At 39.8% G+C, this 14037-nt stretch overlaps 1 protein-coding gene across 1 annotated transcript in view; it reads right to left on the reverse strand.

The window, feature by feature from the left end:
• SLC9A7 (solute carrier family 9 member A7) overlaps window positions 1–14037 on the reverse strand; it is a 218400-nt gene that overhangs the window by 56599 nt on the left and 147764 nt on the right. Inside the window, exons 6-10 of the mRNA XM_056107333.1 lie at window positions 10349–10454; window positions 9932–10073; window positions 7914–8019; window positions 5110–5198; window positions 4917–5030 (exon numbers count right to left, since the gene is read on the reverse strand). Coding sequence (XP_055963308.1) covers window positions 4917–5030; window positions 5110–5198; window positions 7914–8019; window positions 9932–10073; window positions 10349–10454 — 557 coding nt within the window. The remainder of the gene's footprint in view (window positions 1–4916; window positions 5031–5109; window positions 5199–7913; window positions 8020–9931; window positions 10074–10348; window positions 10455–14037) is intronic.

Genomic DNA, 14037 nt, shown 5'->3' on the forward strand with positions numbered 1-14037 from the left:
AGGATCCTCAGGGAGTACTTTGAGAAGCTTTATGCCACAGAACATCAAAACCTCGAGGAAATGGATAAATTCCTAGACTCCTACAGACTCCCAAGACTGAACCAAGAAGACCTGGAATACCTGAACAGACCTATCACCACCAAGGAAATTGAAATGGTAATAAAAAGTCTCCCCAAGCACAAAAGCCCTGGCCCGGATGGATTCACTAGTGAATTCTTCCAAATCTTTAAAGAAGACTTACTCCCAATCCTCTTTAAGCTTTTCCACGAAATTGAAATATCAAAAACACTTCCGAACAGTTTCTATGAAACAAATATCACACTGATACCAAAAGCAGACAGAGATACCACAAAGAAAGAGAATTACAGGCCGATATCGCTGATAAACACAGATGCAAAGATCCTCAACAAACTACTAGCAAATAGAATCCAACTACTCATCAAAAAGATCATACACCATGACCACGTAGAATTCATCCCAGGGATGCAAGGATGGTTTAACGTTCAGGAATCAATCAACATAATCGATCATATCAACAAAAGAAAAGATAAAAAGCATATGATCATATCAAAAGATGCAAAGAAAGCATTTGACAAGATCCAGCACTCCTTTATGATGAAAATCCTAGCCAAAATGGGTATAGAGGGGACTTTCCTCAACAGAGTTAAAGCCATCTACCACAAGCCTACAGCAAGCATCATCCTCAATGGGGAAAAACTGAGAGCCTTCCCTCTAAGATGAGGGACAAGACAAGGATGCCCACTCTCTCTACTGCTGTTCAATAAAAAAGGCCCTCCCATTGTTCATTGATTTGCTCGAGCGGGCCCAGTAACGTCTCCATTGGAGACCTTATTGTTACTGTGTTTGGCATATCGAATACATCACGGGGAGCTTGCCAGGCTCTGCCGTGCGGGTGAGATACTCTCGGTAGCTTGCAGGGCTCTCTGAGAGGGGCGGAGGAAACAAACTCGGGTCGGCCATGTTGGCTGCGTGCAAGGCAAACACCCTACCGCTGTGCTATCGCTCCAGCCCACTGCTGTTCAATATAGTACCGGAAGTACTTGCAATAGCGATTAGGCAAGAAAACGATATTAAGGGCATTCAGGTAGGAAAGAAAAAAATCAAGCTCTCACTATTCGCAGATGATATGATACTACACTTAGAGAACCCAATAACCTCCACCAAAAAACTCTTAGAAACAATAGACTTGTCTAGTAAAGTTGCAGGCTATAAAATCAATACCCAAAAGTCCATGGCTTTCCTATACGCAAACAGTGAGAGAGAGGAAAGCTACATGAAAAAAACAATCCTGTTCACAATTGTGCTCCAGAAAATCAAGTACCTAGGAATCAGTTTAACTAAGGAAGTAAAGGACCTGTACAAAGAAAACTATAAAACGCTACTTCAGGAAATAAAAGAGGACATGAGGAAATGGAAAGATATCCCCTGCTCATGGGTCGGGAGACTTAACATTGTCAAAATGGCAATACTACCGAAAGCATTGTATAAATTCAATGCAATCCCTATAAGGATACCCATGACATTCTTCAAAGAAATGGAGCAAACACTCCTGAAATTTATATGGAACAATAAGCTCCCACGAATAGCTAAAGCAATTCTTGGGAAAAAGAAAATGGGAGAAATCAACCTCCCTAACTTCAAACTCTACTACAAGGGAGTAGTAATTAAAATAGCATGGTACTGGAACAAAGGCAGAACTGCAGATCAATGGAACAGGGTTGAATACACTGACATCTCCCCTCAATCATATGATCATCTAATCTTTGATAAAGGTGCAAGAAATGTGAAGTTGAGTAAGGAAAGCCTCTTTAACAAATTGTGCTGGCATCACTGGACGGCTATATGCAAAAAAATAGGCTCAGAACTCTGCCTAACACCATGTACAAAAGTAAGATCAAAATGGATTAAAGACCTCAACATCAGACCAGAAACCATAAGTTACATTGAAGACAAAGTTGGCAAAACCCTCCATGACATTGAAGCTAATGGTATTTTCAAAGATGCCACGCCACTGGCCGAGCAAGTGAAAACAGAGATAGATAAATGGGACTATCTTAAACTAAGAAGCTTCTGCACCTCCAAAGAAACAGTGACCAAAATACAAAGAGTCTACAGAATGGGAAAGGATATTCGCCGAATATAAATCTGAGAAGGGGTTGATATCAAGGATATACAAAATATTGATTGAATGCCACAAGAAGAAAACATCCAACCCCATCCAAAAATGGGTCAATGAAATGAACAGAAACTTTCTCAAAGAAGAAATCCGAATGGCAAAAAAGCACATGAGAAAATGCTCTACATCATTAATCATCAGGGAGATGCAGATCAAAACCACAATGAGATACCATCTCACACCTCAGAGACTGGCCCACATTCAAAAGAACAAAAGCAACCATTGCTGGCGCAGATGTGGCGAGAAAGGGACACTCATTCACTGTTGGTGGGAATGCCGACTAGTTCAGCCCTTTTGGAAAACAGTATGGACTTTTCTCAAAAAATTAGAAATTGAGCTCCCATTTGACCCAGCGATACCACTCCTGGGAATATATCCCAGAGAGACAAAAATGTGTAGTCGAAGTGACATCTGCACTTGTTTGTTTATTGCAGCACTCTTTACAATAACCAGAAACTGGAAGAAACTTGAGTGCCCAAGAACAGATGACTGTTTAAAGAAACTTTGGTACATCTACACAATGGAGTACTATGTAGCTCTTAGAAAAGATGAAGTCATGAAATTTACATACAAGTGGTACAATATGGAAAGTATCATGCTAAGCGAAATGAGTCAGAAAGAGAGGGATAGACATAGAAAGATTGCATTCATCTGGGGGATTAAAGTAACAAAATATGAGATTAATACCCAAGAATAGCTGAGATCAACACCAGGAGAATTACTCCATAGTTTAGAGGCCAGCCGGGTATTCTAGGGGAAAGGGCAGTTCAGATAGAGAAGGGAGCACCAAATAAAGGGTGTTCGGAGGATCCTCCCAGGAGGGGAGATGCATGTTGAAAGTAGACTATGGACTGAACATGTTTGCCACTCAATGCCTCTTTTGCAGACCACAACACCCAAAAGGAGAGCGAGAACAAAAGGGTATGCCCTGCCACAGAGGCAGGGTGGGAGGGGGGATGGGGGGATATTATACATGGTGGTGGAAAATGGGCACTGGTGGACAGATGGGTATTTGATCATTGTATGACCGAAACCCGAGCACAAAGATTTGTAAATCTACCACTGTACCTCATAGTGCTTCACTAATAAAAAATAAATAAATAAATAAAAATAAAAATAAAGAAATGGCTCCCCAATTCATGCCAGGAATGACCCTTGGGCACAGTGGTCCCCAAACAAAAAAAAGGGTGAATATTCAATCAACAGGGGACTCATGCTCAGTATTTTGAAATCCAGGTTCAGTGTATCAATATTGCAACACCCACAGCCGCACAAAAATTCACTTTAATTAAAAGAGTGAGCCAAGGGGCTGGAGCGATAGCACAGCGGGTAGGGCGGCTGACCTGGATTAGAATCCCAGCATCCCATATGGTTCCCTGAGCACCACCAGGAGTAATTCCTGAGCTAGGAGTAACCCCTGAGCATCACCGGGTGTGACCCAAAAAAAAGCAAAAAAAGCAAAAAAACAAAAACAAAAACAAAAAAAAGAGCGAGCCAAGTAAACAAGTAAGCAAATCCTTCAGCTGTCAATCCACTTGGAATTTACAACCTTTTTCTGGGAGAACAATGCTCCCAAACTTGCGTTTCTCTTCTAAAATCTGTGCTCGGAAATCAAGAAACTATGTGCTTTTTCCATTTTGACCTTTGTTGAGAGAAGCAGAAAGAGAGAAACAGAGAAACAGATAAACACACAGAGAGACATTTTTTCCATTGGGATCTGTAATAATTGAATAGCATGAATATGGGCTTACTCTCTGCACTGTCCAAACGCTTCTCTGGACAAAGCGAGAAAGAGCAACTACAGGTCTTCCTATAAGAAAGAGTAACTTTAGGTCTCCCAAATGGGAACCTCCTAGATTGGAATTCATAAAATAATTCTGAGATAAGAGAAGCAGACAGTGTCTGGGCTCTTGGGGAAGAAACATCTCAAGAAAAAATCTGGGGACATGGTTGAAACTTTTTGATCTGCTAAGAAGGATGCTTTGGAAAGCAAACCTACCAGGTATCAGTGAACAGAAAGGTCATTTTACACAGGATGACAAAACATCATCTTAGAATCAGTATCAATTAAATATCAATCCTTAATTTTAGATACATGACACAGGTTACCTTTATGAAGGACTTATCCCTTCTTTTTCCCATCATAAAAACTCCAAGAACAATATAAAATACATAATATAAGACTAACACCCAAGGACAGTATAGACAATAGCCAGGAAGATCTCTTCACGGTTGGAAGCCTGGCTCATGAGCTGAGGAAGAAGGCAGCTGGGATAGAGAATGGACCACTAAGACTATGATGATTGGAGGGATCACTTGGGATGGAATTTGTGTGCTGAAAGTAGATAAAGAACCAAACATAATGGCCTCTTAGTATCTGTATTGCAAACCATAATGCCTAAAAGTAGAGAGAGAGTAAGAGGGAAATTGTATGCCATAGAGGCAGAGGGAGGAGTGGGATTGAGGGGAGGGATACTGGGGCATTGGTGGTGGAAAATGTACGCTGGTGAAGGGTTGGGTGTTCGATCATTGCATGACTGAAACTCAAACATGAAATCTTTGTAAATCTAGCTCACGGTGATTCAATTAAAAAAAAAACTCCAGGAGCTAGTACTAGCTGGTTCCCATCCACAATAGAAACATTATTAATAATATTACTCTCATTTTCCCAGAAGTAGTCATTTCTCATATAGAAAATGATGGAAGAGAAAAAGGATACAAAAGCTCCAATGATGAAAACTGGGCTGAATACGTGCTTCTGGAAGGTAAAGAGTGCCAAGCCCATGTAGGAGAAGATGAAGTTCTCGGCCAGAAAGTGTAACACCTCAAAGAGCTGTATGAAAAGAGAAAGGAAGCTATGAAGCCTGCAGGTATCTCTTTGGTATTGGCAGGGACCAGGGATTCCTTCTCACCTGCTTGGTTCGACTCCTCGATTCCACAGACAAATTGTTGTAGGTGTAATGAGCTTGTGTGATTCCACAGAAAAGAACAGCTACAACACCTGGCAAGAGATTTTTCAAAATTAATGGAAAAGCAAAGTAGAAAAAAGCCCCACTACAACAAAAAGCTGGCTGGCAAGCAAGCCCAGAGTGTTCAACTTCCTGAGCTTTTAAAAAGTTTCCAGTTACTTAAAGCTCTCTGTCCATATAAAGTGTTCCTTTGCCCAGTTGCCCAGACGCAACATTCTCCAAAGTCAAGGCCCCCAACAGCCTTCCACCACTACTGTCATGTTATAATTTTCAAACCAAACCAAATTTCCTCTAAATTCCAGCTCAATTTACCTTCTATATCTGGCAATTTGGCATTTAGTATGAATTTCCCAAGAGTCTCATCATACACACACTTCTATCCTATTCCTCTCTGTTCTTTGAACAAATTTAGTTTCAAAACAATGCTATTTTATTTTTACATGGTCTAGAGCTTCAGATAAGTTGGATCCACAGTAAAATTTCAGTTATCCAAACCCTGCTGGTCCACACTTTTGGCATATTATCTGTATATTTACAGATAACTGTCAAGTTGTACAGATAACTATCAAGTTGTAAGGAAATGGGATCCTTTACAATGCTGCTTATATAGATATGTCACAACATTCTAATATAAAGGACTCCTTCAGTACCTATATTGTGTATTATAACTGCATTTGAAAATTCAGTGACTTATTTTTTTAAAATCAGGGAATAGGAGGAACTGAAACCACGTTGCTGCCTACACTAATTACTTATGTTTTTTAGTTTGTTTGTTTGAAGTACTAGGGATCAAACTCAGGGCTTAACATATTCAAGGCTACCACATACTCAACTCTACCACTGACCTACATCCATGGCAAACACTAATAATATTTAAAACTGGCTCCATCAAAACCTGATGCTGAAAAATAATGATCATACAGAGTAAGAAAAAGGAAAAACTGTTCACTCTCATCTAAGTAGATTCAAAATTACTTTTTAATGGTATTTATTTACCTTTTTAAAAATTTTAAATTAATTAACTTATTTATTTTTAAATTCTTTATTAGTGAGACACCATGAGGTACAGTTGTAGACCTACAAATTTTTGTGCCTGGGTTTCAATTATACAATGATCAAATACCCATCCTTCCACCAGTGCCGATTTCCCACCACCATGGATCCCAGTATCCCTCCCACCCCCCATCCCCCCCATCCCACCTTGCCTCTACAATGGAGTACTATGTAACTGTTAGAAAAGATGAAGTCATGAAATTTACATACAAGTGGTACTACATGGAAAGTATCATGTTAAGCAAAATGAGTCAGAGAGAGAGGGACAGACATAGAAAGACTGCATTCATCTGGGGAACATAAAGTAACAAAATAGGAGAGTAACACTCAAAATTACTTTTAAAAGGAGAGGCTCTGTTTATTGTTGCTGCTGATAGTAAAATAAGATAGCAATTTCAGAGAAAAAAATGAATAAGCTGCTAATATATTTAGCAACCTTCGAAGCTAAATACCAACTTAAGATGAGAATAAGTACTCAAAGACATAACTGGGTTTGAAATGAAATAAGCCTTAGGAATATTCAGCTTTGAAATGAGAACCTGTTTTCAATAAAAAGCTTGCCACTGGGGTGAGGGAAGGGAATATTAGATCAACGGTGGAGGGAAGTGGTAACTGTGAAGAAAGATGGAGTACTGAAAGGAGGTAAAAAGTGCTTGTTACAGAGGCAGGCTGGGGGGACAGGAGGGAAACTGGGAACATTGGTGGAAGGACATGAACACTGGTGAAGGGATTGGCGATGAAACATTGCATGCCCAGAACTCAATCATGAATGACTTTGTAACTTTATAATTCACAGTGATTCAATAAAAATAAATAAAAATTTAAAATATTCAGCTCTGGAAGCCAGAGGAAGGCTCAAAGGGCATGTCTGGCACACAACCACACCACCAGTTCAATTCCTGGTACTTATCGCCTCCTGAGCACTACTGTGGAGAGCCCTCGGGTCCCCCTACCACCACCGAGTCCAAGGACTCAAGTGGCAAGCCTGTATATCTGGGCTGAATATTCCTAGGAGTGGCCCCTGGATCTCCAGACCACTGCTTGATAGGTCTCCCAAAACAAGCAAACAAACAAAAAAACAAAGTGAGAATTCAGCATTGGGAAGGTCAATTATGCCTATGGAAGAACATCACCCCTGCTCAGAGTCTTCCACAAAACTCCTCTGTGAGCAGTTCATCAAGTCCACGCCACAGCTTTTCTTTTTTCAAAGGAGTCTCGGCTCACTTTTTAATTTTCTGCACCTTTTTAAAAAATGAACTGTGATCTACAAAGTCATTGATAGCTGCATTTTAGGAATATAGTATTTCAACACCAATCCCACCATCAGTGTCAACTTCCCTTCACAAGCATTCCCATACTCCCACCCCATCCCAACCCCTACCCAATCCCCGCCTGTCAATTTGACAGGCACAGTACAAAGTTCCAGTGTTTTCAGTGTTATTGAATCTGTGTTTTGGACATGTGGCTATACCATTCACCCTATTACCAGGATAACTGAAGCCCTGATGCCTGTTCACCCATTAATTCCTGTTCTCTTCTTATGCACCCCACCCCTGATTTCTTTCCTTCTCTGTCCTCTCTAAAAACTGGGGTCAAATGCCAGGGTTTTAAGAATTCCTCCCTCCCCCAAGCTCCCATGGCTCCTGCCACAGTGACCAGAAGTTGGTGCAACTGGAACAGTGACGAGGACGCACCAGTAAAGCCACAGGCTTCTGCCAAGAGGAAAGTGCTCCAGGACATCAGGAAGAAGAGTGCTGTCTCCAGCAGAGGGAAGCAGTGCAGCTTGGTGAACTTGGTCACGTCCAACTGTCAAGGAACTGTTTCAATCAAGTATTAGGTGCCCCCAAACCACACACTACCAAGACCATCTATCTAAGGGTAACTCTTTCCCTTGCACTTTTCTTTGGGGACACGAAAGTAGTTTCTTGGTTTTGTTTTTAATAATAAAAACAAGACTGTCCAGCCAACTGGAGGTACTGGGGCCTAGAGAAGGGGAGAAAGGGGGCATTGTTTAATGTGTACACGGTCACTTGGGATGATGAGTGACAGTGGATCTTCAGAAAAACAGAATAAGAATAATATACTTATTTAATATACTTAATATTCTTATTCTTAATATGAATAAAAATAAGGGAATAAGAATAAGAAACATAAAAAACCAAATAAGTAATAGGGGATCAATGTCACATTTTGAGACCAAAGATTCTCTTCTAAGCATCCCCATTCTAAATAAACCACCAGGAAACTACCTCATGAGAGGTTTTCACTAAGCAAGACAAATTCCCAGGACATCAAAATGGACCTTTTGAAGAAAGCAATCTAGATCTGTCCCATCCAATACGATGACCACTAGCTACCAGTGTTAGTCTGCTCTTGCTTTCTTGATTTAGTTTTGGGGCTTCACCCAGCTAAATTCAGGGCTTACTCCTGGCTTTGTGCTTAGGTATCACTCCTGGCAGGACTTGGGGGACTACACGGGGTGCTGGGGATCAAATCTGTCTTTGACTGCATGCAAGCAAGTACCCACCCATGGTACTATCTCTTTAGTCCCTTTGTTAGTCTAAACTGAGATTTCCTATAGAACCAAATACATACATTTCAAAGATTTAGTATATATGAAACATAAGTTCTCAATAATTTGTTTATTTTATGTTATTTTGTCAATAATGATGCATTAATAATTTCTGTTGTATTTACAGTAAATAAACTGTTGTTAGTAATGGTGTTGTTTACAATTTCTATTGTATCATGTTAATAATTTGGTTTCTAATAATACTGATTGCTGACTAGAATCATGTCACTTGCACTGTGACTCCCACACCCCATATTTTTCATTTTTTAAAAAATTTTAGGGCCACACCTGGTGGTACTCCAGGCGTACTCCAAGCAATGCACTCAGGGATTAGTCCTGATGGGCTTGGGGAAATCATATGGGATGACAGGGATTAAACACTGGTCAGCCACATGCAAGGCAAGCACCTTATACCCAGTGTACTCTCACTCCAGCCCTTCCAGGTCCCTGGCCTTCTTCTGGCTCTTCAGGAATTTCAAAATCCCTAAAATGGATACACTGCCCTCCACCAATCCTAGTACCCAAGCCCCATCTCCATCTTGTTTATAAGGGGAAAGAGAACCTATGAAGGTGACAAGAGAACCTCGAGCCACATTCGCCCCAAAATTCTCTTCCTCTTAGCTAGACACTCAATAACTGTTATGTTCCAACAACAGGATACATTTCAGGAACTCCCATTTCCCATTGAAGCTCTTGGGTTAAGATTCTGATCTTATTGGGCTGGAGTGATAGTATAGAGGGTAGGGTGCTTGCCTGTACATGGCCAACCTGGGTTCTATCCTTGGCACCCTATATGGTCCCCCGAACCCGCTAGGAGCGGTCCTTGAGGGCACAGTCAGAAATAAGTCCTGAGCACTACTGGCTGTAGCCCCATAAAAACAAAAAAAAATAAATCTTTTAAAAATGTTAAAGGTTATATCTTACACATTTCAATTGCATCCCTTCTGTATGTTTTCTAGATTTAAGAAAAGTCACCTGTAGGTATTATATCGCTTTCAAAAATTAAGGAAAACATGATGACTGATTTTTTTAAGTTGCTAGTCTGAAAGTCAAACTGAAATTCTTGCATAAACTCCTCTTGTGTAAGTGGAAAGACACCCAAGTGTATCCAGGCATGGGCAGAAATTAGCAAAAGGATATTAGAGCAGTCACGACACCGGTCACAGCTCCCATGGTAAAAGAGCCACTAAATATGCCTAGAAAGATGCCAACTGACTTAAAGAAGGCAGCAGCATCAAAGGCATGTGTGTTTAGTCCTGCTGGCTGGTAGGCAACAATAGACCTGGAATTGAAATATGAAAGGAAGCTCTTCAAAAGACTGCATTAGTTTTCCCACATGGCATAAAAAATACTGATCCACACATCTATCTGCATTCTGTGGAGCCCTCCCAGGCCTTCTTCATTCAAAACACTTGGCAGTAAGCATATATGATGGTAGCTGCCTGTCCAACAAAACAAATGTTATTCACCAAATTGAAGAACCTCATTTTGCAAAACACCCAATTAAATATCCAACATTTTAAAAACTGCTATCGGAAAAGGCATGTCAGTACTTACGAGGACAATACAATGGCAACTGCATCATTGAGGACGCTTTCTCCAAACAGAAGGGCATACAGGTCCACATCTGCATGCAATTCATTAAATATAGCCAGCACTGTCACTGCAAAATGAACCAAAAGTACAGAAAGTTGGTTGAATTTCTCTCCCTAAGTCATTGGCACCAACTGATAGAGGGAAGTCCCATCTTTGGGCCCAATGCTTTGAGAGACATAAAGGGAATCAAATGTCTATGACAGAGATTGTATGTGGCTGAAATAAAAAGAGCAATCATGTTAAGCTCAATGGGGCACAATATGAAGCTGATTCTATTTTTCACAATATTTGATTACATTTAATATCCGAACACCAATCCCACGACCATTACACCTCCTACCACCATATTTTGGATGTTTTCATCCCAAACCCCAAATCCTGCCCCAAAGTAGCATCAAAATAATTTATTTTGTATTGTTTGTTATGCATAAACCATGAAGCCGATTTTAACAGTGCTGTTGTCAAGCTTTCTGTTTTCCACTGTGATCCAAGCACTCTTCAAAAATATTTCCACTACAGAACTTATAAAAGAGCTACAGCCAAAGTTATTTGGCCCCTCTGGTTAAGTGAAATATATTTGAAGGCAGAAATCCACTGTGCTGACCATTGTGCTTCCGAGGGCCCAGCATAGAGTCAGGGTATACAGAAGGCTTTAAGAAAGATCATGGTACTGGAGAAAGAACGGAGTCTCTGAGCAATGGGTTAGAAGAAAATATCCAATGACAAATTCTCACATATATGGTCAGCTAATTTTTGACAAAGGAGCTGAGAGCATGAAATGGAGTATAGAAAGACAGCCTCTTCAACAAGTGGTGCTGGCAAAACTGGATAGATAACCATGTGTAAAAAAATTAAAGCTGGATCCATATCTTACACCTCACAAAAAGTCAATTCAAAGTTTTTTTTTAATCAAAGACTGTGAGATTAAACCAGAATCTATCAAGTACAATGAGGAAATATAGGCAGAATGCTCAAAGATCTGGACCTCAAAGGTGTCTTTAATGATACAATGCCACTGGCAAAGACAACAGAATAAGAAATAAACAAAAGGGAATACATCAAGTTAAGGAGTTTCTGCATGGCAAAAGAAACACAAGCTAAAACTTAAAGACAGCAAAAAAAACCCTTAAAGACAGCTAACTGGGAGAAAATATTTGCATCTACACATCAGATAAAGGTTTGATATCCATAATCTATAAAGTACTCACAAAGACTAACCAGAAAATCCACAAACCCCATCCAAAAATGGTAAGAGGAAATAAACAGGGACTTTGCTGAGGAAAACCAACAGATTGCTAATAGGCACCTTAAAAAAGTTTATCATCACTTATTATTAGAGAAATCTAAATCAAGACAAGAATGCTATACCTTCTCATACCAGTGAAAATGGCATATAACAAAAATACTGTGAACAATCTGTGTTTGCATGGGTGTAATGAAAAATGAACTCTCATACACTGCTAGTAGGAACGTTGCCTGGTTAAACCTTTATGGAAAATAGTATGAAGATCTCTCAGTAAACTAAGAATTGAACTTCCATATAACCCAGCAATTCCAATTCAGGACACAAAAACATTCACTCAAAAAGGCATATACACACCATTATTCATTGCTGTACTTAGTGCAATAACTAAAATATGAAGTTAACCTAACGGTCCAAAGACAGATAAGTGGATCCTGAAGATGTGGTATATATACACAATAGAATACTATGCAGCTGTAAGGAAAAATGAAATCATGAAATTCACCCGTGGACCTGGAAGACATCGTGTTAAATGAAGTAAGTCAAAAGGAGGAGAAATACAAGATGGTCTCACTAATAGGTGGTATATAGAATACCTAGGCAAGGGAATGCAATGTTTGAATGGAGGAACACCAAGATCATCCTTGACCCAAGAGTAGAGGGAGGAAAAGGAAAGGGAAGGAAAGAAATTAAAAGAGGAAGAAGAAATGGAGAGCAATGAGGGGCAGGGGTTAAGGGATCCAAGTACATCAGTGGTGCAAAGGAGTGGTATAGCTAAATATCCAAATCACAGAGTCAAAAACACTGAAAACAAGAGATCCAAACTTCAACAACCAAACTTATAAAGCTGTCTGTCAAGGTGGCAGACTGGAAATGGAGGGTGGGTGAGTGGGTAGGTGGGTAGGAGAGAACATGAGAACCCTGGTGAAGGGGAGATACTGGTGGTGAAATTGGTGATGTCACATATGTCTAAATCCCAACTATGAATAACTGTCAATCATGGTCTTTAATAAAATAAAAAAGAAATATCAGGGGTGTTGCTGGGGACGAGAGTCAATGGCAATGCACACGCCTTGCATTGGTAAGGCCCTAGGTTTGATTTTCACACCAAAAAAAAAAAAAGAAAAGAAAAAGAAAGAAAATAGAAGAAACATGTAAAACAGTCACTGTCTTTACTTATGATAGTTACATAATACATAATTACACTTCTCACAATCTTCACATTTCTTAGGCTTTTTACACCGGTTCTTATACTCTTAATTTGAGTACTCCTTTATATTAAAAAATGATTGACGGCCCCAAAGAGCTTAGGCCTTGTAGCCTATAGTTATCAATACTTACTGTATTAAAATGTAGGAAAGGCTTAAATATTCATTTATAATAAACTATAAGCCCAGTACATAAACAATATCCTGGTGAAAAATAATTATATTTTACAAAACAAAAAAAATTTAGTGAGAAGTAGCCAGTGCTTTGTTCAGATCTCTTTAACCTATGGATTAAATTATGATTAATGTAAGATTAATGACAGATTCTCATTCATTTCTCTATTTGATCAACTGTCAATATCACATGTTATGGAGCCTCAAGAAAACTCCACTACCTCATAACCTTGTAAGAAAACGAAAGTGAAAAAGACAGATTCTAAATGACTTTTATTATTCAATCAACTTTGACTACACAGACCTCCTGAAACAGGGTTTAAGAGTTTCTCAGTCTGTGATCTATTGGAATTTTGGGGCTAGGTAATTGTTTGCTGTGGGAGTCTCTTCCACACTGTAGGATAACTCAGCAGCAGCTTCTACTCCCCCTTCCCAGGTCAATAGTAATATACATACCCCCCATGTCTTTAGACATTCTGAAATGTTTCCCAGTCTTTAATAACCACGTCTTTCTATATATCCATGGAGCAGGGTTCTCTCTCAAAACTTATTAAACTACCTTCTCTTTTGTTTACTTTCTACCAACAGATCTGAAAAACTGCAACCTCAAAATGGGCACAGGTGGAGGGATGGGTACTTGATCATTGTATAACTGAAACGCACGCACAAAAATTTCTAAGTCTATATAACTGTACCTCATGGAGTTTCACTAATAAAAAAAAGAGTGTATGCCTTGAGTGGCACATGAAGGGCAGCTCACTTGCTCTACACGACAAATAGAAATTTCAGTGGGGTATGGTGCCGCCAGCAGGTCAATTTGTACCTGTGAGGCAAGTGCACCAGCAGCCTGATGGCACTGTCAGGCTTTCAGATACCCCAAAATCACTGCTGTGCCTTTGGCCAGACCCCAAAAACTTGGAGCAAAGTTTACCAATAAAGTAAACGGCCAAAAGTTAGGTATGTGGGAGACACACCCACAAAACACCTCCGGCTCAGCTACATAATTGGAAGCATGACCTCTCTGG

The sequence above is a fragment of the Sorex fumeus genome, unplaced genomic scaffold (assembly GCF_029834395.1).
Source record: "Sorex fumeus unplaced genomic scaffold, SorFum_2.1 ptg000162l, whole genome shotgun sequence".
In the NCBI taxonomy this organism is placed as follows: domain Eukaryota; kingdom Metazoa; phylum Chordata; class Mammalia; order Eulipotyphla; family Soricidae; genus Sorex; species Sorex fumeus.